Source organism: Chelonoidis abingdonii, chromosome 4 (genome assembly GCF_003597395.2).
Source record: "Chelonoidis abingdonii isolate Lonesome George chromosome 4, CheloAbing_2.0, whole genome shotgun sequence".
NCBI lineage: Eukaryota > Metazoa > Chordata > Testudines > Testudinidae > Chelonoidis > Chelonoidis abingdonii.
The window spans coordinates 17488238-17514891 of record NC_133772.1 but is presented as its reverse complement, the minus strand read 5'-3'; the positions used below and the strand labels follow the sequence as shown (position 1 = coordinate 17514891).

The 26654-nt window shown below is 45.6% G+C and overlaps 1 protein-coding gene across 3 annotated transcripts; it reads right to left on the bottom strand.

The window, feature by feature from the left end:
- Positions 1-693: 693 nt before the first annotated feature.
- On the bottom strand, positions 694-19762 carry FRS3 (fibroblast growth factor receptor substrate 3). Of its 3 annotated transcripts, none has more exons than XM_032768241.2 (7): positions 19589-19762; positions 18367-18455; positions 17393-17579; positions 14586-14747; positions 13824-13981; positions 10994-11913; positions 694-846 (listed from the first exon to the last, which is right to left on the bottom strand). In XM_032768241.2, the coding sequence occupies exons 2-7, from the start codon at positions 18430-18432 to the stop codon at positions 840-842; spliced, it is 1500 nt and encodes a 499-aa protein (XP_032624132.1). In that variant the 5' UTR covers positions 18433-18455; positions 19589-19762; the 3' UTR covers positions 694-839. The 3 variants fall into 3 exon arrangements, with proteins under 3 accessions (XP_032624132.1, XP_032624121.2, XP_032624140.1); XM_032768230.2 differs by lacking the exon at positions 694-846 and having other exon boundaries at positions 10330-11497; positions 11615-11913; XM_032768249.2 differs by lacking the exon at positions 694-846 and having other exon boundaries at positions 10330-11913.
- Positions 19763-26654: the final 6892 nt, after the last annotated feature.

Below are 26654 nucleotides of genomic sequence, written 5' to 3'. Positions count from 1 at the left end.
TCATAGTGGACAATTATGGGGTAACCTGCTCCTAAAGGAACTTTATTTCTGACCCCAGGCGGTAGTGGTTGACCTATGCCCTGAAGCATGAAGGTTTATAGTCCTCATGCATTTTCTATCCTGCCTGTCACAAACATGGATGTTCTCATTATTGATCTAGATATCTACTCATTTGAGATCCTACCAAATTTTTTAGGTTCAACGATCTTCTGTGGCAATAAGTCCCATACGTTAATTACATACTGTGTAAAAAATGTATTTTCTTCTATCAGTTCTAAAATGCACTGCCTTTCAGTTTTTGATATTGATTTGGTTTTGTGTTAAGCAAGAGGTTACTAGGGTACATAGGAGCAGCTGAGACTCCTCCTCTATTGCATTCATTATTTCATATTCCTCTCTCATGACCCCTTTTATTCATCTCCTCTCCAAAGCAGATAGTCCCCACGCTCTCTTCACACCGAAGCCTTTCCAGGACTCATCATTCTATCACCCAGCTCTGCCCCCCTTTCTGCTAACATGCTTTTTGGAGACAGAGAGACCAGAACTGAACAAATCTGTTAACTTCAGAGCCATCTAGGCAATTTGGCTATACAACATACACTCATTTCAATTACAGGTGGGTGGATGAATCGTAGTCAGCTTTGACAATCTCAACCAGAATCCCAGGTGCAGATGTAGTGTTAATTGAGAAATCGGCATAACTACACAGTACTATTTTCAATCTCATTCTTTAGAACACACTGTTTAGTTTTCTGGCCACTACTATACACCAAGCCGGGGTTTTCATCAAGTTGTCCTCAGTAACACCAGGGTCTTTTCTTTGCGTCATTTCCATCAATTTAGAACCTAGTAAGCAGAATTTTATATGCCATCATTAGTTTTTTTTGCCAACTTCTCTGGTCTTAACTAACCTAAATAATCACTGTGTCTGCAAATGTTGCCACTGCTTCGTTCATCCCATCCCATAGCATTAATATAATAAACTCTAGCCTTAGCATAGACCTTTGTGGCACACTGCAGTGTTAACCTTTTGACAGGTTGAAAACTGCAGTGGACGCCTCCTTCTTTTCTGTTTCTTAGCCAATTTCTGATCCATGACAGAATTTTCTCTCTCATTCCTGTGATCATTCAGTTTTCTTAAGAACTTCTTTGTGAGAGACTTTGCCAAAGGCTTTTTAAAGGCCAGATAAGTTCTATCAACAAGTCCTCCTTATTCACTACTTGGTCAAAAAAGCTCAAAAAATTCTAGTAGATTAGAGAAGCATGGTTTTCCCTAACTGGAACTATCCCCAAGTCTTGTGATATGTAGTGGTTTCCTTAAAGATCACACCACTGAAATCAAAGAACTCTCAGATTTCATTTAAAAAAAAAAAAAAAAATTTCTAGCACTCATGTTTGCAGAGAAACCCTGAAAGCACAATCCCTAAAGGCTCACACATTCGAAAGTACAAAGAAAGTCCAAAAATACTTGTTATTTTTTAAAAAGCTTATGATTTTAAGCCAATCTCATGATTTTGGGGGGGTCTGATGTGATTTTCAAATGCTTGAGATTAGCAATACTGCTACTGCCTGCAGTTTGATCTATTTTGGTACATTTCATAGCTGATAAGAAGTTCAAACAGGAGCCTTTTATTAAGTGATTGCTCAAAGCTAAATAGATTGCAGTTAGTCAGCACTTTGGGACCTCTAGTCTCTTCCTCCATCTCCTCCCATTGTCCTTATTATGCTTTGCTTGATGGTGCCCCTTTGTGCTTGGCACAGCCTCCAAAATCCCACCAGCCAAGGTGCTCCCCTCAAATAACTTCAAACACACCTCCCTTGCGATGCCCCTTCACTTCCTTTCATTGGAACCAGTGAGCTCTGTATTATATTATCCAGGTTAGATTTAAGCTCTTCTGGGAAGGAAACCTGTCATTCATATTCCACAAAGCACTCTCTATAAACAGTGAGAGATTTTTAAGTGCACACATGGCAGGCAGGTGCTCCAATTCCATTTTGCCTTTGAAAATCTCCCCCAACATGGCGAATGTAGTGAATAACCAGGCAGAGGTCACTGCTGGAGGCAGGATATTGGGTCTTGATGGAGCAATGGGCTGATCTCACATGGGAAAGTTTATGTTCCATTGCTTGGGAAAGGCACAGACCTGGAACATCAACAGGTCAGAATTGAAGTGCATTGGCATAACTGTTTGTGGGAGCCCAGGACTGGTAAAACAGAGCATAGTGTAGGTCAGGACTAGGGTGCACTGGCACAGCTGTTCATGAGATCAGGAATAGAATAGCAAGAAGTGCTGCAGACCATGAGCTGGAGATGGAGTCCAGGACTGAAATAGCATAGGTTACAGGAGGTTGGGATAGAGGTGCATGGGTAGAGCTGTATGGGGAGGCCAAGACTGGCCTAGCAGGTCAGGATTTGGAGCACTAGCAGAGTTGCATGAAGGAAAGTGCCTATTTATACTAGAATTGATTCTGGACAGCACACTGGGTCTCCAATTTAAATGAGCAACTAAAATTCATCTTTAAACTTGAAAATTCTCAGTTTAACACCAAACACGCCACACCCGCCACCAGATAGTCGTCAGATTCCATTTATTCTGTATACATTCTTAGTGCACATTAGAAGAAGACATGAGTGCTCCTCAGCTCACACAGCACTAAGGCTCTTTGCCTTGAAGGTTACACCTGGATGAAATATAAACAGGGACTGAATGGATATCCATAGTAATAACCCCTAGAAGTAATTACACAGAAAGACCGATCTCTATGGACAGAGCAGCTTTAAATCCCTGGTGACCAGAGCCCCGAAGTGCCTTTGCTTTTCCGCCGCGTCAGAAATAGTTAGTATCAAAGACACCAGTACAAGTAACAACGAGGAGAATCACCAAGCTTGGTGAGAAGACAAACTCTACAGACAGGCTGCAAGGGTGCCATAACAGGTGAATAGATTACTACTATGCAACTGATGAATGATACTGTACAGTAAGGGTGAAGTCAGATGCAGCTGGGTAACAACATGCCTACGGAAAAAGGAGGGGGAAATGGCTTCGGAGATGACTAAGAGAACTTATGTTAATACCACCTAGCTCTTGTATATTACTTTTAATCCACAGATCTTGAAGTGTTTTACAAAGGAGATCAGTATCATTATGCTCATTTTACAGATGGGGAAACTGAGGCATAGGGAGGTGATGTGATTTTCCCACAGACACCCAGCAGCAAAGCTGAGAAGAGAACCCAAGTCTCTTAAGGCCTACCCAGTGGCCACACTGCACATAGGGATCAACAGAAACAACTAACTGCTCGAGACACACATACCCTCACCTGTCCTAGTGTAAGCCACAAGCGTCTCTCGCATGAGAGGTACAGAAACAATCCCCTCCCAGTGCGGGTGAGAGGAGATTCTGAGGGTTAGAGGTATTTAGACGGCCGCTTCCACTGGAGGTAAAGACAGCAACAGCTGGGAATTTTTTCCAGTGGACACAGCGCCTTACATAATACTACTTCGCATTTGTGTGATTTTTTTCATGTTCAAACCACTCTGTAAACATCAATTAATCCTCATAGTACCCTTGTAAGGCAGGTAGCTATTACTAGCATTCAGACCAAGGGCGTTACAGTTCCCCTCCATTCCTAGAGAGGAAAATAGGCATCTAGGCTGGATAAAACAAGCTAGAAATAGACACATTCCTTAAGATAAGATCATCCCACAAATAGATGTCAAGGGAGAGGGAGTCCAACTGCCTAACTTCAAAATCCAAAGAAAAAACACTTAAAAAGTTAAGCCACTCAAAAACCTAAAGAAAATCTCTCAAGCCGAAAGCCTCCTGGGGACACATGGTCTCTTCCATGTTATCAGCCCCACACAGAACAGATCAGTGCAGGGACAATCCCAGAGGAAGCCTTCCATCCACAGGACAAGCATTAAGAGATGACGTGCTCATCATGGAGCCAATTCAGTTCAGGGGCTAATTCCTTTTTGTGTTAGGACATGTGGGGTCTCTAGGGCAGGTACGCACCCATTTACGATGCTGAGCTCCTTGTGTCCAGCGGTGTGACATCAGTCAGATATATAATGCTTTGGAGAGCACCTTTGACTCTTGAGACCAAGGTTTATGAAGGCCACTACAAAAGATGAAACATTCTGTTTTTTGCCTATGTTGTATTAGCTGAGGTCACAGCATGTTTGGAGGGGAGACACTGGGATGTGGATGATGGTTCCTAATTTAAGCCACATCCAAGACACAGGTGAACAGGAATTTGGATAGTCCAATAATCTGTTCCTTGCAAGGCTCATGGCAAGATGTGCAAGGAAAAGAAAGGAAACCATTAAAAGAACTTGGTATGGAGGACAATATAGAATGAGAAGATGTCCTGTTTTCTTGTCACGAACTAGAAGGTTTCTAACAAGGATAACTGGGGCCAAATTCATCTCCCATGTGACCCCACTGAAGTCAGCGGAGTTACAGCAGGGCTGAATTTTCCCCGCAGATTATGAACTCCCCAGGGCATTATTGTCTTATTTTCGATCTGTAACAGTGTCAGGAATACCAATGGTGCTCTATAAATATAAATAATTCCAGACCAAAAGAGAACCATAGGATAAGAGATTCCAAAAGAATTACCACTGGATGACAGGCTACCTACCATGTATTATCCAAAGCAACTTCTAATCAAACAGAGCAAGGAATCTGGTGGTGAGAAAAAGTCAAAAAAAAAAAGGTCCAAGCCTGTTCAACCTGCCACCGAAAATTCCTATCTTCTACCTGAGAATGTCCCACATCTGACCACTAGAGGAAGTTATGAGGCTGGATAACACCACACCACAATTGTTAACATTGAAACCTCATCAGCAGGAGCTTCCCTTCTGTTTCTGGTCCCTGAAGCTCTAATGCAGCTGAGCTCACACTGCACTCCATGAATTGTTCTCCTGGCTGTCGAAAATGAAGCAACAGGATGGAGACTGGGAGAGGACCTTGTCCATGGAAGGAGATCTCACCCTTATGAAGCTTCCAGAGAATGAAAGAGCAGTGGAGTCACTGCTCTAATACATTCCTGGCTAACTCAAGTCAAGTGACCAGAGCTGTGTCTCCCCCAAGCCCATGAGATGACTAAGTGCCTTAAGAAGCCTTTATCCATTCACAGTGTGGCCAATTGCCTGCACAGATTCTCTCTCCATCCCCTAAAGTCTTTCCACCCAGCTCAAAAGCTGAACTTGACCTTCTGTGCTATGGATGCATGGCTCCAATGAGCACTGGATTGTAAATTCACTTCTACTCAGCCATCCCCAAGAGCCAATCCGCACCTGGCACTTCTCTCCTGAACCTCTTCATGAGACCTGCAACTTCTCATGAACAAAGCCTGCTGAGTCAAACACTGCACTCCTCTTACCCAAAGATGCCATAAGGATTGAAAATTCGAGAGACAGTAAATCAAGACACAGCCAGATGGTAATTTGCAAAATCAAACTCCAAATCAAACCAAACATGTACTAAACCAGAACCACCCAGGATGGAATCAGAGGCTTCTTCTCTAACCTCAGTGATGAGAGAACTTCTAGCTACTTCATCTCCCCTCCTTAGCAGGTGTATCATTCATTATCAACCACTATAAACTGGATTATAGCTTTGATAAGGCAACCAAGTCAAAGTGTCAGAATCCCTATGTACTTATATGGCCTTCATCGCCATAGTATCCCAATCACAAGTGCCTTACAACACCCCTGTGAGGTAGGGAAGTATTATCCCCCTTCACAGATGGGAAACTGAGGCACGGGTTAAAGTGACTTTCCCAGGATCATCCAGGAAGTCTGTGGCTGAGACAATAATTAAACACCTATCGCCCTAATCCCAACCCCATATACTAGACACTAGACCATGTGAATGCCATTCCAGACCAGGGCATATTAGGGGCTTCAGCCTGTGTGGGTGCACTGGGGAGGAAGCCCTGCAGAACCAAGTTGCTAACAAACAGCACCTTGAAGAGACCAGTCTGATCGATTCCAGCCTCTCAGCTCATTTAGAGTTTTGGAAATAGTCATTCAGGTATATTGGCTGTTTCCCCCAACTCCCCCACTCTAGAGAGAGAACACAATGACAGCAAACTGTACAACATGGCCCCAGGCCTCACCTATTACATTACACCTGATTTGACTTCTCCAAAGACAGGCAAGCACTCACCTGTACAGATGAGTGGCTTTGGATGCACTTAAAGGAACCCAATGTTTCTGCCAAGAGGCAATGAAGGCCTCTCCCCTTTCGACGGGAAAGGACAGGGTCTGAGATATCTTATTCCAATGCCGGGAACCATATTGATCCTGGGTGTAACCCTACCAAAGCTAATGAGGCTGCAACCAGGAGGAATTTGGGTCCAATGGTCAAGGAGTCCTATTCTGCAACTGCAGTACTGTCAAGAGTCCTTTGTGATCTTGGGTGAGTTCTAGCCAATAGCAAGCCCACATGGGGCAGAATGGGGAAATTTACCTTTTTGTCTGGGACTAGTTTAGCTTTGCTGTTAAACCTCCTAGCCCCTGATCCGGCAAGGCAATGAGACTCAGTGGGAGTGGAAGATGCTCAGTGATTCATAGGCTTAGACATCACCTGAGGTCACTTCCCATGATTTACTGAAAGAAAGAAAATGGCACAAGCCTTATAAGTGCCTTAGCACCATCTGCCAAATGAGTGAGTGCAAGACAAATAGCTTATAGCATCTTCTTTCTTATCTCAAGCCTTCTCAGCCTTAATCTCCATCAGGAGATAATCTTGAAGTCCAAGGATTGCCACCACAAGGCCACTCTCAATTTTAATATATGACATGTTCTTAATGAGCGGCATACTTTCTAAATCTTATCAGAGTCACCAGCAAATGCAGGAAACTTCTCAAGAGTGGAGCTACCACAGTACAACAGGGATGATGGCTCCTGTCACATGCTGTTTTTACCTCTGTCCCCCTTACTCTCAAAGGTGCTTAGACTGTCCCACTCTATGACTTACACCATGCTAGTAAGAACTCCTCTTCAACAAAGGTGTTGCTAGGGCTGTTTCGTAGGCCAATGTGGACAGTAACTTTTCCATTTCATCTGCACTACAAACACAGCTGTAAACAGGGCACCAAACCACAGGCTAAAGCCTCAGACATTTCCCATCTGCATTACAAGACCAACTCTGCTTTAACTGTGCGGGCGAAAGGCATGTTGTAACCAGACCCCCTAATACTGTCGTAGTGTAGATGGACGCAATGTCCAAGAATTAGGTTAGAAAATCATGATACATACAACAACTGGGAGATAGCTGGCTGTGGCATCTTGGGGGTGCATCACAGCATGGTCTGATTGACCAAGTTTTCAGAAAACTCTTGCTGATCAGAGGAATTGTGATAGGGCCCTTCTAAAGATGCTTGTTAGCATAATTAGAACTGTAATGTGGACAAGGCCTGAAACTCTGCAGTTCATGCAGGCTAAGCAGAATACGGGACAGAGAGAGGTGAGAGAACCTGCTATTTCTTTTATCCCTATGTTAAGGGCACTCATCTAGCAGCAGGCAACTATTATCCCGTGACCACTTTTTATTTCGTGGTCTTTTGTGACCAACATTATTTTGTAAACAGCCCCACTAGTCACTTTTTAAAATCTATCTTAGATGTGGGGAAATAAAAACATTTTATCCTCTCCGTTAACTGAATAAATCTGTTAGATCAATACATTCACTATAGACCAATGAGGAAGTGAGGAAGGGATAAAGGGATTAGAGGATTTGATTTACTGCTGTGGATGTGTGCCAGGTTCCCCACATCCCTAGTAATAACAACAATAAGCTAGATAAAGCAACAAAGTAAAACTATTTCCCCGTTTATTCTCCCCCCACACACACACTGTTCCTCACAACTTCTTGTCAACTGCTGCAAATGGACCATTTTCATTACCACTACAAAAAGTTTCTCTCTCCTGCTGGTAATAGCTCACCTTAACTGATCACTCTCATTAGAGTGTGTATGGTAACACCTATTGTTTCATTGTGTGTGTGTGTAGCTCACCTTAACTGATCACTCTCATTAGAGTGTGTATGGTAACACCCATTGTTTCATGTTCTCTGTGTGTGTTATACATATATCTTCCTACTGTATTTTCCACTGCATGCATCCAAAGAAGTGGGCTGTAGCCCACGAAAGCTTATGCTCAAATAAATTTGTTAGTCTCTAACGTACCACAAGTACTCCTCGTTCTTTTTGCGGATACAAACTAACATGGCTGCTACTCTGAAAACAGTCCTGTGGCACCTTATAGAGTAACAGATGTACTGGAGCATAAGCTTTCGTGGGTGAATACCCACTTTATCAGATGTCTGACGAAGTGGGTATTCACCCACAAAAGCTTATGTTCCAATGCATCTGTTGGTCTAGAAGGTGCCACAGGACTCTTTGTTGCTTTTTACAGATCCAGACTAACACAACTACCCCTCTGATACTTGACACTAAGCTAGATAGTTCATCATGCCAAATGCTAGCAACAAATTCCTAGAAAAGACCCTGATTTGGACTGCAAGTGAAGTCAATGGAAGGACTCAGCAGACTTCAGCGAGTGCTGGACTGGTCCAATGAAGCACTGTAACAGGTAACAATATTTGCCCATAAAAGGGCAATTCAAAGCCCACCGAAGACAGTAGGAGTCTTTCCACTGACTTCGATGGGCTTTGGATCAGGGCCTACATGAATACCGATAACATTAATACAGTGCATCTGCAGCATCAGCTGCCATGTAACTAATACATTCGTATTGTGACTTTTAAAGACATTCTGTCAAGTTCAAGCACAAATTTGACAAAACTTATATCCTGACTTGTTTTACAATTTTTTTTTGGCCTGGATGTTTTGCACATCTCTCAGCTGGGTGAGCAAAACTAGACGAGTCAACTTAAATTCAGCAGTTAGTCAGTTTCAGCTAAAGAGTCTCAGGCATTGTCCACTGCTGTAACGTCTGAGATGCAAAAGCTGCAAGGGAGGGTGATGTTTAAACCTTAAAAAAAGCCTCTTCATTGAGATTGTTCATGAAAATATTGTTATACGGTTACTTAAAAAAAATAATTCTTCCTCACCCTCAATGAAACCTAAATGTGGGGCATAAACGACGTGACAGTTTCCCTATAAATAAAGTCAATTCATACATTAAAAATAATTAGCTTCTGTTACAGAACAAAAGAAAGAGCTGGAGAGAAGCCTGGAAGACAAGAGGCCAAAGGCCTGCCAAAACTCACTCCCTTCTGAAGGTGGTGGTGGTATTTGTAATGCAGACACCAAGCCAATGAGAAGAATCATAGCTCTGCAAATGGTGGATAGCTCCTGACCAGAGGGTAAAGAGATTATATGGATACCCATCAGCTTTACTTATTTGTAGGGCTGTGACTACATTCCTTGCCATTGCTCCTAAAAGGCTCACTTTTCAAAGCAGCACTACAGCACCGAAAAGAAGTTGGGTTTGTTAGCACTGGAAGAATCTCAGAAATCGACAGATTATGCTTGTGACCACCAGGGCCAAGATATAAGCAGATGATCCACCTTTTCCCCTTCACTGACTCCAGTCTGTTAACAAACCAATGGCAAGGACATCATAGGAAGGTTTGGATGGCTCCATTTGCCAACCCTGAGTGAGCTTTCAGAGAATTGGATGGCGTGATTCCAATCCTGCGGAAGAGGGTGAGGGAGTCTCAAAACAATAAAGCAGAAGTCAATATAATTCCAAGAGCTCTTTTACGTCTCACAGAAATGAGAGGGAATAGCAAAGTGGAATCAGTGAATGCCTCATGCTGCAGAGATTGGCATGACCTGTAGCAAGTGAAACCATACACAGAATGTCATCACTGGAACATCCCACAGTGGAAAAGAAGTAGAACGTCATGCGCAAGTTTTTTTTACAGAAGGGCCTGATGGTTCACATCAAATTCAGCCCTGGGGTAACTGGTTACACCACTCAAAGCCAATGCAGTTACAGTAAAGCTGAACTTAGTCCTTTGAGTCTACAATACAAGGAAATGAGCCATACATTTAGCCAAAACACTAGTCAGTTATTTCACGTGGACTCAGCGAAGTATGTGGGAGTAGACACTGCTTCTTAGATATGACTCCAAACTTGGTTGCCTCGCAACTATGCTCACACTTCCATGTTTTCTGCACTCACTCCCAGCAGCCCAATACAGTGCATTCTAGGTAACTGAGCTTTGAGTCACAGCTACGCTTTCCCCATTTGTAGTTCCACAAAGCATCTGATGTAACACATCACCCTTTTCACCATATTCCCCCCGTCAGCCCCCGCCCCAAAAAAGGAGGTGAACACCAAGCGGATCCATTCCATGTTGCCACTGGCTTGGCACTTTTAACTTTGGTGCAAAAGAACATTTACAAAATAAAATAAATAGATAGAAAAATAAAACAAACAAACAAACCAACAGCTGGAAAACATTTATGAATATCTACAGAAAAGGCAGACAGATACGTACACACCAAGAGCTCCCTGATCCCAAACCTCTAACTCCACTTGCATTCCCAGTTTTTCCCCCGCTCCTATGTTGTTGTTCTTTTTAAAATGCTCCCAATACTCTCTCCGCCCCTCTGCTGTCTTCTCTCCACAGACTGCCGACATGGATGCCATGAAAGCAGGGGGATTGACCCTGGTCCATGAAAGACCTGTTTACATTTATACTCCACTTGGTGTCATTTCGAATGCTGACACCGAACAAAAGAACTTAAATAAATAAATAAATAAATAAATAAAAGAAACGTTTTCTGCTACTCTACAAGGCTTTAGAAACAAATGACATGGGAGGAAGAGAGAGAGGCAGGCAAACATTTGTAAAGTCTGCGTACTGGAGCTATCCCAGGATGCTGTATTGAGCAATAGGGTTAACAGGGCGTCGGGGCAATAGAGAACGAAAGTCATGCTACACGATACACTGAAAGGCAGATACGAAAGCCACAATGCAGTGCTTGCACGCAGGGTTTCCCTTACAGAGGCAAGTCGGTGCTGTTATGCCGAGTTTTCCTTGAAGTCCCATCGTCTCTGGGCAGCGCTCTCTGCAAGTTGGACATGGCTACTGTCTTTTTAAGGTCAATGACTGCGTAGGAGTCCATCCTGTTGGCTGGGTGGGCGGCAGGAAGTGGGGCGCAGGGCACCTGGAGGCTCTGGCGCCTCTTGTGGGGGTCAGCCTCCAGCTCCACCTGGATGTAGTTGAGCTGCCGCTGCTGCTGTGGGCAGGGCTGGTGGAAGTCGAAGCTGAAGACACTAGGTGTGCAGTTGTGGCGGTGCTGCAAGAAGTCATCCCGACGCAGGCCACTGTGCAGTGCCGTGTTCTCCGAGTTCATGTAGTTTTGCAGTGGATCACCTTCGTCCGGCTCAGGGTAGCCATTTGGAGAAGGAGTCAGCGCGTCCCCAGAGTCCTCGTCCTGCCGCAGGGTCTGGCACTCCCACACAGGAGGCAAGGAAGGCAGGTTCTCATAGTGCAGCAGGGGCGTCCTGCGGTGAGAGCAGCTGTTTAAGCCCAGGTCCTCCCGGGTGAGTTTCAAGCGCCCGCCACGCCGGAGAGACGCACCCCCAGCAGGCAGCAGGCCATTCACATTCTCGTATACGCACCTGGGCACGAGGCACTCATCCTTGCACTCGTTGTTGTTGTTAGGGGCGCAGATGTGTCCCCCGCACTCTCGATGGTAACGGCAGGAGCTGTCACGTTTCACCATGTGCCTGTGAACTGGGGCAGGGCCCAGTACAAACTTCACCTCCCCCGGCTGAAGGAAGACCTGGGGGTTTCGGTCCTCCAGAGAGCAGCTGTGGTTCCCGTGCAGAAAAGGAGGGTGGACTTCAGGCAGCGAGTGCATGCAGTGCCGGCCCCTCATCTCCTCCTCGCCACTGGTTGTGTTCACATAGGTGTGGGACTGCAAGGAGAGAAGATGTGTTTTAGAGGCAGAGGGTGATGCTGGGGAGGGGGACAATAATAGGAAGAGATCAGAGCCAAAAATACAGGGGGTGGGGATGGGACTGAGTGTGAGTACAACTGAGAATGTGAGTGGGGAGAGTGAGGGGTCTGGTGGCTGATAAAGTGGGAGAGGGTGAAGGAGGAGGAGTCTTGGTGGCTGAACAAAGTTGGAGGGACAGTGTGCCAAGGAAGTGGGGTGTTAAACTTGACTGAAAGGGATGCAGCTATGGTAAAATTATGTTTACACATCAACTGTTGCAAACCAAAACACCCAGCACCTGGAGGCAGGAATGAATTTTTTCTCCTCTCACGGATGTGAATTTAGTTTCTAACAGGCAGGATAAGCAGCAACTTCAATTGTATTCTCCTCACACTGCTCATCTAGATACTGCAGTTATAAAGGGGAAATTATATGGCTCTAAAACTTCCCCATTAGTCTGGCCTGATTTGGTTCTGCTCATCACTCCCAGAACTCTCCAGCCTCTCCCTTAGGGTCAGAGCCACTATTAATTAGAGGATTGATGTGTGGGCTCTCGGAAGTGCTCTGCTGGTACAGTTATACTGGTATATTACACCAGCAAAGTGCTCCTAGCGTAGATGCAGCTTATACCAACAAAACTGTGCTTTTGCCAGTAGAGCATATTCCAGTGCCCCCCCATCCCCCAAAAAATGAGCTATACCAGCGAAATTGCAGTTTTGCCAATACACCGACATCTAGAGTAGGGGCTTCTGCCAGTATAGCTTTGTCAGCCAGAGATCACGCGTCATCACACCCCAACTGACATAGCTGTGCCGGCAAAAGTTTGTAGCACGAACTTGCCCTCACATAGGCTCCTTTCAAACATGAGCAACTTGTGCACACGAGATGGTTTAAAACAAAATATCTATGACACGTTTTTAAACAGGTCTCAAGTTGAGCTCAAACTCTGATGTGGAGTATATGAATTTCCATCTACACCAGGTGAGATGTCTTCTTGAGTGGTTTATATAAAGTATCCTAGGACACAGAAATGACATGAGAAAGGAGCCCACAACTGCCTAGGTTTGGATGACTCCGAAGCACCGGCTATCAGACAATGATGGAAACATGACACTGGGGGTATGTCTTCATTACCCGCCGCATCAGCAGGCAGCGACTGATCCAGCTGGGATCGATTTATTGTGTCTAGTCTAGACGCAATAAATCGATCCCCGAGCCCTCTCCCGTGGACTCCTGTATTCCAGCTTGGTGAGAGGCGCAGGCAGAGTCAACAGGGGAGCAGCAGCAGTCGACTCACCGTAGTGAAGAGACCATGGTAAGTCCATCTGAGTACATCAACTTCAGGTACATTATTCACGTAGCTGAAGTTGCATAAATTAGATCGCTATATCCCCCCCGCCCGGTAGACCAGGCCTGGGTCTAATGGATTGATCTGGTATGATAAATCCTATGAGCCTAAACACAGAGAACAAAGATCAGCTGCCCAAGCAGTGTAGTGGTAGCACAACACCATGCAAGGGTCTGAGTTTCGGTATCCAGCCTAGAGTTTAGCTTGGGGCTGGTAGAGATGTGGAAGCAGCACATACAGTCTCAGGATGGAATTGCACGCTGCTGTCAAAAAAGGGGCAGATCATTACTGATGAACCAGAGAAGCTACACCCATCCCTCGCTGCAAGCAGCTATTCCAGCAAGTAGTCACAGGGGTGCAAATTTGCAACAGTGAAACTAAGTAAAACAGCCAAGGAGGAACAACTGACAAGCTAAGAGGGTCTCTGGGCTTCCTTAATGTTGAGCAGATGCATGAGCCTAGCACCCCACAGGACCCTAGAAGAGAAGAAAACATGCTACAAGTTCCCTGCAGCAATGGAGATCAGGAGACCTGGGCTTACCTGCTCATCCAGCCCAATGAGGGCATGTGTGGAGTCCTCCCCAATGGAGGAAAGTCTCAAGCTGTTCATGGAAGGGTGTCGGGCTGTGGAGTAGGATGGGGCTTCCCCAGGGAAGCTGTGGAATCCGTTGGGGAACCCTGGAACAGTGTATCCCAGAGCTGTGGGGAGAATTCAGAGAGACATGCTTTAGAGGCAGAGCATCACACTGGCCGTGCATACAGATGTGGCTATGGCTTGACGATGGGCCAGCTCCTCATAGGGCCTTGTTAAACAGGCGTGCTGGAAAGGCAGAGCCTGCTTGGCTGCGGAAGGCTCCTACTGTCTGTACACCATTGTAAATATGCAGGCTAAGCCCTACAGTTTAAATTTACCAGCACTTAAGTCACGTCTATGAAAGTGGGAAACAAACACACATTTTTCTAGCTGAGGTTTCCCTTAGGAGCCCGCTGATCCCTAAAGAGGCCACTTGGCAGGGCTCCAGCTGGAATCCAACTGGAGTCGGAGAACGAGGTTGATATTTGCAGTTTTTGTTCCCATTTCCTTGGGAACAAGGTATCACATCTGCAGATGAGTGGGGCTTTAAGCATGCTGCACAGAACATACGTGGACTCGAGGCCCCAGCTCAGAGGCCAGAAAGCTCACAACAGCTGCTTTGGAGAAATGTAGCCTTGGCTGGGAGACCAGCATCCAACACAGAGATAAACTTGGACAAACTTCCTCTACTCCTCCATTCCCCTGGACCTAGTACTCTGGAAGTCTTACTGTTGGGTGTCTGGGGTGTCCGGGATAGCTCCAGCTCAGTGGAGTGACTGCCCCTAGTCATGACGACTGGCTCCTCCACCACACTGATACTATTACACTGCATTAGGTCCTGCAGCAGATTAAAGATCTCCTCCGCCCTTGAACACTTGAAGGCAAATATCCCTGTGCAAACACAAAGAAGGGGGGTGGGGAGAGACGACAACAATCTCAGTTTAAGAAGAGTGTAGTCTAGTCCTTGGAAAGCATAAAAATGTAAAATCTGATTGAGTTTCTGTTTAACACAACACAATTAACCTGGGGAACTGACTGTCACAGGATAAGGTCACGAGCTTGGCAGGATTCAAAAAGAGATTAGACATTTATCTAGGTAATGGGAATATTCATCCTTCAATTAGATAGCACCCAAATTTGTAAGAGGTATAAACCTTCATGCTTCGGGGTACAAGCCACATACTAAACGACTGGGGTTAGGAAGTAATTTCCTCTATACACCCGGTGTTACACAACTGCTTATTATGAAGCTTCTTCCATTTTCCTCTAAAGCTCATGGTGCTAGCCAACATTTCAAACAGGATACAAAATTAAATTGACAACTCATCTGACATAGGTGGACAAGCCCTGTATTTCTCTACACAAATTTATGATTTACAGGGAAATATTTTGTAAGATATTGTCAATATTTAAACACCCCCTGAGGCAATATTTCTGTATAGTGTATCCTGTTACATCATTAGAAACATTACACCACCATTGCTAGTTGATTCATGAACTGGTGCATCTAATGCCAACCTTACATTAGTTAACTCTGCTGGAGATATGAATGGTATACTGGCTGACAGATGAGATTCTTCACTTGTAATTTCCATTCTTTCATTTTACCTTGGTCCCGATCCAACTCCCATTGTCAATAAAGTCTTTCCACTGACTCTAATGGGAAATGGATTCGGCACCTGGAATGCATGTGGAAGGGAGGAGCAACTGCATCCCACTTTTAAAATGTATCAGATTAAACGGTGGCTCCCCAGATAAATAGTTTGACCAATAGCCAGTGCGGGCAGAACTAACCAATCACATGCTGGTGCGCACACACATGAATGCACAAAAGCCATAGCAACAAGGACAACAGCATGGCAACAATTGCTGCTACTCTGAAGAAAAATTTGAAAAATATTCTTGCCAGAAAATATATGCATCCATCTTATTCACTGGGGCTAGGAAGGAATGATCCAAATAAAATCAATTAAGTGAGAAAGTCTCCGAAGAGCAGGAAAAGAAGCAGAGGAAATATACGCAGATCAAAACAGTATGGCTTCCATACAATTTAGTTTTGCATACAGAGGACATGGATGACTTAGCCTGTGCCCTCTGAAAGCTCTCTTTGTAGGTGAAGAGTGAATAACTCTACTCTATCTATGCTATCTAGAGCTCCACAGAAAACCCAAATAAACATAACAGCATTCCAACGACTGATCTGAATCCTGCAAAAGACAAAGTAGACACATACAAAAAGACATAGGTCCCACCCTGCTGACAACCGATAAGCATGGAATTCCACTAAAGGCAAATCTTGTTTATATAAATATTATAAAAAGAGTAGCATACAGCATTGTAAATGCATACAGTACTTTATAAACAGACACAGAACATGTGGATGTGGACTTCATTCAGATAGCAGAGGACATTTCAACACACGATGCTAATTGGGGGACATAGCCTGATTTTTTTTTCTTTTGCTGTGTGCCAAGAATATGCTCATCTCTTTAAACTAATATACAGATAATCCTTATGCCAAGAAACTTACAGTTTAACAGGCAGCATGGTGTAGTGGGAATCAGGAAACATAGGCTCTATTCCCAGTTCTGCCATTGACTGAATGGTGTGTTCTTGGGTGAGTCATGTCATCTCTGTGCCTCAGTTTCCCCCATGTAAAAAATAGGGCACTTTTGGAAACACCCTCCCCCCACATTGCAAAGTGCTGCGGGATCAATGGATAAAAAACAGTAAAGTAGTCGTACTGCTAAACAAGGCAGACAGAGAAGACAGAATGCACTGGAAAGACCAGAACAAAGGACAGGATTTTTTAAAAACTAACATTGACTCACTTTTTGGGTCATTGTGGAATAACCAAGCCTTTTAGAAGGGACCTAAACAAAGACAGAGCAGAGGCTTGGCAGACAGTAGTACAGAGGACACAGATGATGACATGCATGCAAAAGCAAGAATCTCAAGTTGAAACATGCCTAGGAAACCAGAGCCAACAGCCTCACCATTGCAAAAAGCACCATGGGGGACCTTGGTTTCACGTCCCATAGAAAGGTGGCATTTCTAGCACCTCCTCAGTACCAACACAGAAGAGTAAGCCCACAGAATCACTAACTTCTTCTGCCACCCGGGTTTTCCTTAATCATCTCTGATCCAATTGAAACCCCACTCCAAAACTACTTACCTTAAGATATAATGAGAGCCAATTCTAGATGTGTTTCTCCATGCTGGGCATTAATAAGGCAATAGCCTAATTACTTTAACTCTATAACCAAGTGAGCCACAATAAGTCACAAGAGTGATACCACATGATAGCTCTGCCCTCAGTCACAAGCTTCCAACATTAAAGTCTTAGTTGGGAGTATTAAATGCACATGCAAACACACTACAGTACCCTAGGGGTGTGCTATCACTTGTGCATGTGAAGCAGGGTATAAAGCAGGTTTCCCAGATGTAATAAGCAGGGGAGGAATAAGCACCAAGCAGTTACAGCATTCTGCAACTGAAAGCTTTAGACAGGTTTGTTCCCCCAAAAGACATGACACCTTGTCCAGTCTGGCAGCGGCGTCCGCTCTCGAAGGAGAAGAGGTTGGAGTCATAGCCATAGCGGCGCAGGCAAAGGTATGGCCACCTGACAGCATCGCGCTTGTGTGTGTGCAAGATGAGCTCCATCTGCGTTAGCTCCATAATCCCAGATCCCAGCGCGTTACCCTCATCATCCACATTTGTTACCTGCAGAGGCACCAAAGCTTACATCAGGAGGCTCAACACAGGAGATGTGACAGATGCAAGTTTGCCTGGAAGCCCCAGCACTCTTTCTCCCTTGACTCATTAACATGCCATGCTCTTGGATGACAGGGGGAGGTCATTTGGGTGTGAATTCATTGCTGGTGAAAGGTGCGACATGGACAGCCCTGAAGACTGCAGCCCCACACCAGCTCAGCTAATGTGCCTCAACACAGGCATGGGGGGGGGGGGGGGGGACACCCTTGAGTGGGAAGAGGAGAGTTCAGTTTCTCCAATTCTTGGCCTCTCTGCTGACACTGTCAAATTGTTCAACCACTGCCAGCTGTGCTGCTGCTTTTACAACGTGGAGATCTGTTTACAGCCAATTAGGCTGAAACACACGGACTCATTTCACACAAGCCACCAAACAGCTACCATATGGTGATAACTTTTGAAGTCCACTGACTTGGGCCCAATTTGAAAGGTTCCACAACACGAGAGCCATCCAATTTTCCCTTCTCATTGCATCTGTTTCTTCTCTGGCACTGGGAGACTGAATCTCGATGCCAGTGCAAATCCTTCTACACGACAGAGGGAGGAACCAGCAAGCAGGGGATTCCCTGCTTAAAAATTAGCAACACATTTGGAAATCTTTCCCCATAGAAGAATTTCCCCATAAGAGAAAGGGCTTTAATGCGTAGGTTCCATGAAATTTGGATTGTACGTGGCAGGCCTTGATTCCTAGTGGCTGCTGTCAATTGCAGAGCTTTCCCTCTAGGATAAAGGGTATTACCTTAAACTTGGTGGGGTGGTTGTCTGGGACACTGTCTCTGCACAGGTAGCTATAGCAGCTCCCCATGACGTTAGCATACCAGGTGAGCCCTAGAGGGAGGGTGCGGGAGAAGAAAAAAAAACAGGATAAGGGCACAATTTCATTTGCGCTTTTGATCCATAATTATTGTTTCATCCCAACCAATGACCCAGGCTTTTAGAGTGGTGGAGCAAAGGCAGGGATGGCTCAATGGAGCCCTGGAAGTGTACTTAAATGCCCTCAAGGAAATGGGGAGTGGGTCTGCACGCCAGGGTGCAATGCCACAGGCAGGCCAGACAGTGCACATACACACCACCAGGTGATTTTTCTAATAGAAGAATATTTTCATAGTTATCCATCTATGGAGCAACTAACAGTGAATGTGATACAATGGGACTATGGAAGCTGTTCATAAAACAAAGTTACTCTGGAGTTTTGGCACCAACTACCCATTTTATGACTACTCCCAATGAGAAAGGATTCCTTAAGCACTAGCCAGGTCTACACTAGGAGTGTTTCACCAGTACAGCTATCCTGGGAGGGTACAGCAGCAAAGCACTCCTTGTGTGAAAACAGCTTAGACAAGCGAAAGCACAATCTTGTCACTATCACTATGTGTAGGCTAGGGATCACAGCCCTGACCAACAAAGCCATGCCAGCAAGAATTTGTAGTGTAAATCAGTGGTTCTAAACTGTCTGGGGCTCAGGACCCATTTGTAAATGTTTATGGCCTGTTGTAAATAGTCTGGGGGTGGAGACCCTGAAGGGTTTCGGTCAGGTCCTGCCCAGCACTCACCCCCAGCAGGTTGCAACCCCACATTGCAACCTTCGGGGTTGCAGCGCCAACAGATTTGGCCCCACCGCCCTGACTTGACCAAATTTGCATGAGTGGAGTTGTGACCTGGCTCATGGGGTTGCAGTGCCACTCACTCAAATTTGTCCCATCCATGACAGCTGGGTCAAACCTGAGTGTCGCTCAGATGCCTGAAGTTGCAGTGCATGGAGGCAAGCCCAGCCAGTCCTGTGGGACAGGAGCCAAACGAGCTGCCATGCAACCCTTTGAAACATTCTAGCAACCCAATTTTGGGTCTCGACCCTCGGGTTGAATAACGCTGGTGTAGACCTAGCCCTTGTGCAGTGCCTTTGAAATAATCCGCGAGGACAGAAGAAAGTTCGTAACTCTTTAGTCTCACTTGATTCTTACCCAGTTGAGGCCATTAGGTGGTTTTTTAAGGGCGGGGAGGGATTCCCACTTTATTCCCACAGTCCTCTGCTGAGTGTCATGGTAACCAAGATGTCAAGAAGTCACCTAGAGTTCCGTAGAAACTGTCCCATGTTTCACCTGACAAGAATCCAATCAAAGAGAATGGCAGAGAAAAGAAAGAGAGAGCTAGTTTTTTTATCATCTCTCTATTAATCTTTCTAAAAAGTTAAGAAAAACTTACATTTATAAATTATTGCTTTAATTTAAGTTTATATAACACACTGCATGGACAAATACAGTGGGGACCTGACAAGTAAAAAACACTTTGGGAGTAAATTAGAACGTAGGTGTAAACAGATCAATCCAGAACTCACTCGGTGAGCAAACTGAGAGGTCGGTCAACAGGAAATGCAACTAGTATTTGCTTACTCCCTCCTATTGGCTGCTTTTTTCCCACATTCCTCTCTTGTTTTGTAAGTTACACTGCCTTTGCCTGTTCAGCACAAGGTTCCCTCCTTTGCCATTTACATCCATTTTCCACCCAGCAAATGTCATTGTTGAACTTGGCACAGATGTTCATGGGAGTTGTACCATTTACAGCAGAACGAATAATGCCTGCAAAGCATTTTCAAAGACACCAAACGTGTGCAGCTATTAAGGAATTAGCTCAACACCTTTCATAAATGAAGTGGGGCTGGAAATGCAGACGGGCAAATGAAATTTCAGACAAAGAACACATGCAACTTTCTTTTCACTGGGCAATTTTGGACAACTAATCTCCAGAAATAAGACAAATTTTGTCTCAGTTATGAGATCCTGATCCATTACTGGGCGTCCGAGGTACTACTGCAATATAAATAAATTATAATACTAGTAATTAGCATCAACGATACTAGAAAATCACATGCATCTGCTGCTTTAGGAATCTGTATGCATCTGAATTAGACAGAAGGTTCCTAACAAGGTTCAGAGAGCAGGAAGCTACAGAAGCCAGCGGACAAACAGCACAATAGCTATTCTATTTTGGATCATAAAAGGAACAAATTCTAGATATATACAAAACCAAACAACTATTCAGTACTTGTCAGAGAATGCAAGTGCCTAGTGTACAGGAAATGCACGTACTAGTAATAGGAAAAACTGGCATTACAGACTTTAGTTTACTGAATTCAAAGTAAACTCGGGCCACCAGAATCAGAACCAGTCACTACCAAAGGACGCCTTGTGTTAATTATCTAGTAGCCCAAGGAGTGAGAGAGTAAAACTGTATGGATAGCTAGCCTGACATTACAAGAGTAAATGAAATGAAGATGCTATTGAAAATTTCAAGCTCTGGCACATCATCAGTTTCATCATCAGTCACTCCAGCTTAGCAACAGTTCAGAGACAAAGATGATTCTCTTGGGCAAAAGCAGTATCCTCAAGCCCACATGTATAGGCTGTGGCAGTGACCATGTATAGCGAGTACATTTCCACCATTACAGTTATAAATAATATCTCATTAGCCTCCACCGTACATAACTCTGTCAGACTTGATTCTGCTCTCTCTCCTTCCTTATCCATACCTGGGTATCTCTCCATCACACCTCTGAAACACTGCCTCTGTCTGCCACTGCCCCAGTCCTACCTCTGATGAATCCTCATCCCAATCTACACTTAAAACTTAAGTTGACATGGCTACAGCACTGACACCCCTGAGCTCTGCAGTTCTACTGAACTAACCCCCCGTGTAGATGCGGAAGCATTCTTCTGTTGAGTAGCTACTATTGCTCAAGGAGGTGGAGTTACTCCAGTGACAGGAAAAACCCTTCTGTCACTGCAGTGTACATCTGTGCTCCAGGATTGTAGCAGTATAGCTGCAGCACAAGTTATGCCACTGTACCCCCTGCAGAGTAGACACACATTAAGTCTCTTCTCAACTTCATTATTACAATGACTTTCTCAACGGCTTTTCTTTGTCCCAGCTCCCCTAACTCCAGAAAATGCAATATTCTGCAGCCTACATTCTTACAGCCAATACAATCACATCGTCCTCAACGCTGAATAGCTCCATAGGTTCATGACTCAGTTCAAAATTGGCCTCCTTGTTTGTAAAACCCTCCATGAACTTGCTCCAGCAGACCTCACAGACTTTGCCCACTAATCTAGCATCAGCCTCCTCTCTGTCTTTCAACTAATCTGATCACTGCTGGCACACGGAGCCTTCTCTTCTGCAACTCCTGCCACTACCAACATCCTCCCCCCCAACCCTATATCAATTCTCCATCCTATTTTAAATTTCAGTAAAAAACTTCAACCTTTTCCTTTGCCTCTGTTTTTCTCTCCTTCTTCTAGTATTTCTGTCACTCGGTTCTTTGACTCTGTAAAATGTTTGGGAGTGTTATGGGCTTCCACTGAAAGGCTGTAAGGCTCAGAACTGAAAAAATGAGATTATAAAACTACTCATGTAATGATCTTTGCAGATTCCCTACTCAACTAGTCATTACAGACAATGCCTTGTTGCTGACTATTTTAGCTGTATCCATTTGGTGCAGATATCTAGATTCTTGAGACTCTACTCTTCAATGAGCAATCCTTTAAAAACATGCCTTTTTCTGACTATGCTACACATCCAGAGCATATCCTAGTTGACCAAAACAACTTATCTGCAACTGGAAGAAACTCACAAGCCAGTCTATTCCAGTGGGACATTTTTAGGAAATGTTTCATATTGACTAAAACGTATTTTAAACATCACTTTCTACAAGACAGTGGAAAGAACTCAAGCACCCTCCTTATTTACTGTCTGCCTACAAACTGTACACACACAAGTGCTTCAAAGCTCTTTCTGAGCTTCCATCATCCAGATCCCTTTGCCCACACCAGCTGCTCCAGTCATCTGCTGAAATCCCCCATAGCTTATACACAAGCGAAGCAAAATGCTGCTATCCTTTGTTAAAGGCCCAGATGTCAGTTGCATCTTTGGCATATTAATATCTACAACACCATTTCTCATGATTTCTTGCTCATCACGCTTAATTGGCTGTGCTTTCCAGGGGAAATGAAACCAGCTAGCAGTCCTAGCCCTATGCACACCTGTGATTGTCTGGGTCAGTGACAATGCGTCTACACTGTAGCTGAAAATATGCCTCCCAACTCTGCTTGAGTTAGCATGCTAAAAATAGCAAGATGGACAGCTGTGGCCGAGGTAGCAGCTTGGGCTAGCCACCCCAGCTCGTACCGACAGGGTTGGGAGGATTTGGACGCAGGTAGCTACCCAGAATTGCTGCCTGTGAGGTGCTATTCCCATTGCTATTTTTAGCACATTAGCTCAGGCAGAGCTAGCACCCCCAGCTGGGAGGCTCTCTCCCAGCTACATACCCTAACATGAGAACTGCCTGCAGTCAAGGGATGGGAGTATTCTCAAAAAGATACAAGGCTCCACGGTTGTCAAAAGGCCTAAGGCAGGATATATCTCATTTTCTATCTTTCTGTGAGGGATAGATTCTGAAATCACAGCTGGTAAATTTTCTTGTGATACTCCTGTCACCTTTCAATAAAGGTGGAGATTTTCAAATGCACGAACTGGGGACTGGGCACCTAACTCCCATTAACTTTCCATGGAAGTTGGATGCCTAACTCCTGTTTCCACCTTAGAAAATATCTTCTAAGTCTTTTTTAAAAACCAAGGAACAGAATGTCATCCACATACAAAACTCCATCCTCTCCAGCTCATATCTTGGTTCTTCTTATTGAGTGTTTCGGTACATAGCTCAACTCTTCGATTCCCTTTGGCCTACCAAGGGTGTGAATTTGGTGATCGCCTCCAGAACTCTGACAGCACCAAACACTCTCCAGCATTGTAATTCACAATAGTGCCTTCACCTTCTCCTCCTGTAATCTCTTCCTGTGTTTTTCATATTTACATTTTTGAGAAATGTGGGTTAAAAACAATCATGTGAAATGATGATATAGCTCCTTTTTCTGGAGGGTGGCAGATGAGAAATAATCTAATCTTCATTTTAGAATGACATTTTTTAAAGTTTTACACAAAGATGACAATTTTAGGCAGAGGCTGATAAGCTCCTTGGAGAGATCACAAATAAAAATGCACTTCTAACTCAAATGAGCTGATATGCACTGTGTATTGCATCTCCAATGCTAATCTACTGCACTGCTTTGTTCGGTTTCCTAAGTGATTATAGACCCTATGCTTATGTGCAACACACAGGTGGGGAGTGCCGATCACTCCTCATTATCAGCAGTGATGCATAACACCAAATTGAAAGCTTTTGGCCTGCAAGCTGACTGACAGACAGCAATGTACATTTCAGGGAATACCCTTCCAATTGGCACAACACTACCAGCAGAGACCATGTTAGACAGAAACCTGCCCTGGAGCTAAATGTTAATAAAACACAGGCTTTCAGGAGTCTTCAACCCTATTTATTATGTCTTCATATCCCAGTCTGGAGATTGCCTACCCTGTGGGTATATCTACATTGCAATCTTGCCTACCTACTGTAGCATGGCCGCAGCCTGCGTGAAAGGCAATGCTTAATCCAGCCATTTGTTTCTGGAAACAAGGCACATCGTTCCCAAGTTCAAAAATTTTCACTGCCTTCCTATCCATTAGAATTCAGATCCAAACCTTCCTGTGAGTCTTCATGCTCCTCCATGGACTCCCCCAAACTTGAATTCATCTCTAATTGACAGTTTTCTTCCGCTCTCTGACTATCTCACATTTCTGTCCAACATTCCCTGTCTCTTCACAGCCAGCGGCAGAGACTTCTGTCTCCCTGGGCCCAACTCCTAAGAAGACTCATGTCCATCTAATGGTCTGTTTAATGCAGTATCCTGTACATGCCTACTTGCAAATTTCATGTTCTGCTGGAATCTCATGTGCAACATTGCACAACTAGAGTTGCCAGGTGTCCGGTTTTTAATCAGAACACCTGGTCAAAAAGAGACCCTGGCGGCTCTGGTCAGCAGGCCACTAAAAACCTGGCTATGCATGGCTGGCAGGCTTCCTACCTGGCACCGCGTGGCTCTCGGAAGCAGCGACATGTCCCTCTGTCTCCTAGGTGGAGGGATGGCCAGGTGGGCTCCATCCACTGCCCCCGCCCCATGCACCAGCTCCATAGCTCCCATTGGCCAGGAACTGCAACCAATGGGAGCTCCGAGGGACGCCTGGGGCAGAGGCAGCACGCACTGCACAGGGCCGCCTGGCCACCCCTACACCTAGGAGCCAGAGGGACATGTTGCCACTTCCGGGCAGCCCCCGCAAGGTGAGCACCACCCGGAGCCCACTCCCTGCACCCCAACCCCCTGCTCCAGCCTGGAACCCCCTCCTGACCCAAACTCCCTCCTGGAGCCCATACCCTGCACATGCTCCCACACCCCAACCCCCTGCCCCAACCCCCTCCTGCACCCAAACTTCCACCCAGAGCCCACATCCAAACCCTCTGCCTCAGCCCAGAGCCCCTACCACACCCTGAACCCCTCATTTCTGGCCCCACTCCAGAACCCACATCCCCAGCCCAGAACCTCTCCCACACCTCAACCCCCTGCCTCAACCCTCAACCCCCGCCACACTCCAAACCCCTCAGCTCCACTCCCCAGTCCAGAGCCTCCTCCCACACTCAAACTCCCTGCCAGAGCCCACACCCTGCACCCACTTCCCCCCGCCCCAACCCAGGGCCCCGCCCGCACCCTGAACCCCTCATTTCTGGCCTCATCCCAGAACCCACACCCCCATCCAGAGCCTGCATCCCAACCCCTTGCCCCAGCCCAGTGAAAATAAGCGACTGAGTGAGGGTGAGGGAGAGCGAGCGAGGGGGGGGGAATGGAGTGAGCAGGGGGTGGGGCCTCAGAGATGGGCAAAGCAGGGGTGGAGTCCCAGAGAAGGGGTAGGGTGGGGGCAAGGCAAGGGTGTTCAGCGTCGTGCGATTAGAACGTTGGTAATTCTCCCTTATGTGCAACACATCAGGAGGGCAAACACTATTAATTACATGATTCAAAAAGCAAGAGATTTGAGCAATGACGAGAGAACAGCAAAATTGCCCCTGGATGCCACCTTGCATGCAAAAAGCACCATTTGGCACAGGATGCCACCAGTGCCACAGGCCATAACCCACGACAAAACCTTTGGCACACAGCACAGTGCAGTCAGTGAGCCCCTCAAATCCATGCTTGATCACATGAGCAACCAGCAAAACTACAGAGGCATGGAGTGGTGAAAAAGTAGGGAAAGGGCAAGGTTTATCCTATGCCAGTGCCCCAAGCCTGGCTTGGGAAGCAGGATGGATGCCCTAAAGCCCTGGTTTGCTAGGGTCCTGTGTGGCAATTACAAAGGGAAAAAGAGGTGGCAGCGGGCTTTAAAGAGGGGGAACATTATATTAGTGACAGCACAAAATGAAGCGATTGGCATGTGAGTAAGAAGGGATATTTAATGAGGGGATGCCAGGGCTCTTGGAGCATCAGGATAGGGATGGAAGGGATAATAAATGGGATAGAGTAGCTGATGAAAGATAGTCAGGTAAATCATGGGAGACTAGATAATGAGAGAAAGGATATTAGGGGGAGGTGTGAGCTCTGTAAAGTGGTAAGCTGGGGAGTAAGAAGGGGTAGTCTGGAGGTAGCAGCTGTGAAATAGGATGTCCTGATTTTATAAGGACAGTCCCGATTTTTGGGTCTCTCTCTTATTTAGGCTCCTATTAACCCCCACTCCCTATCCCGATTTTTCACACTTGCTGTCTGGTCACCCTACAGTGAAAGTGTATATAGGGTCAGTGGAAGAGGATAATGGGAGGGTGCTGGGGGGACAGGGGAAGGAGATAACGGGGGGGAGGTGTCAGTGCAGGAGGGGTTGGGGGAAGGGATAACAGAGGGTCAGTGTAGCTGGTGCTGGGGGGGTCGGGGCAAGGGATAACAGGGGTCAGTGCAGGAGGTGCTGGGGGTCAGGGGAGTGGATAATGGGGGTCAGTGCAGGAGGTGCTGGGGAGCAGGGGGAGGGAATAACTGGGAGTCAGTGCAGGAGGTGCTGGGGGGGTCAGGGGGAGAGGATAACAGGGGTCAGTGCAGGAGG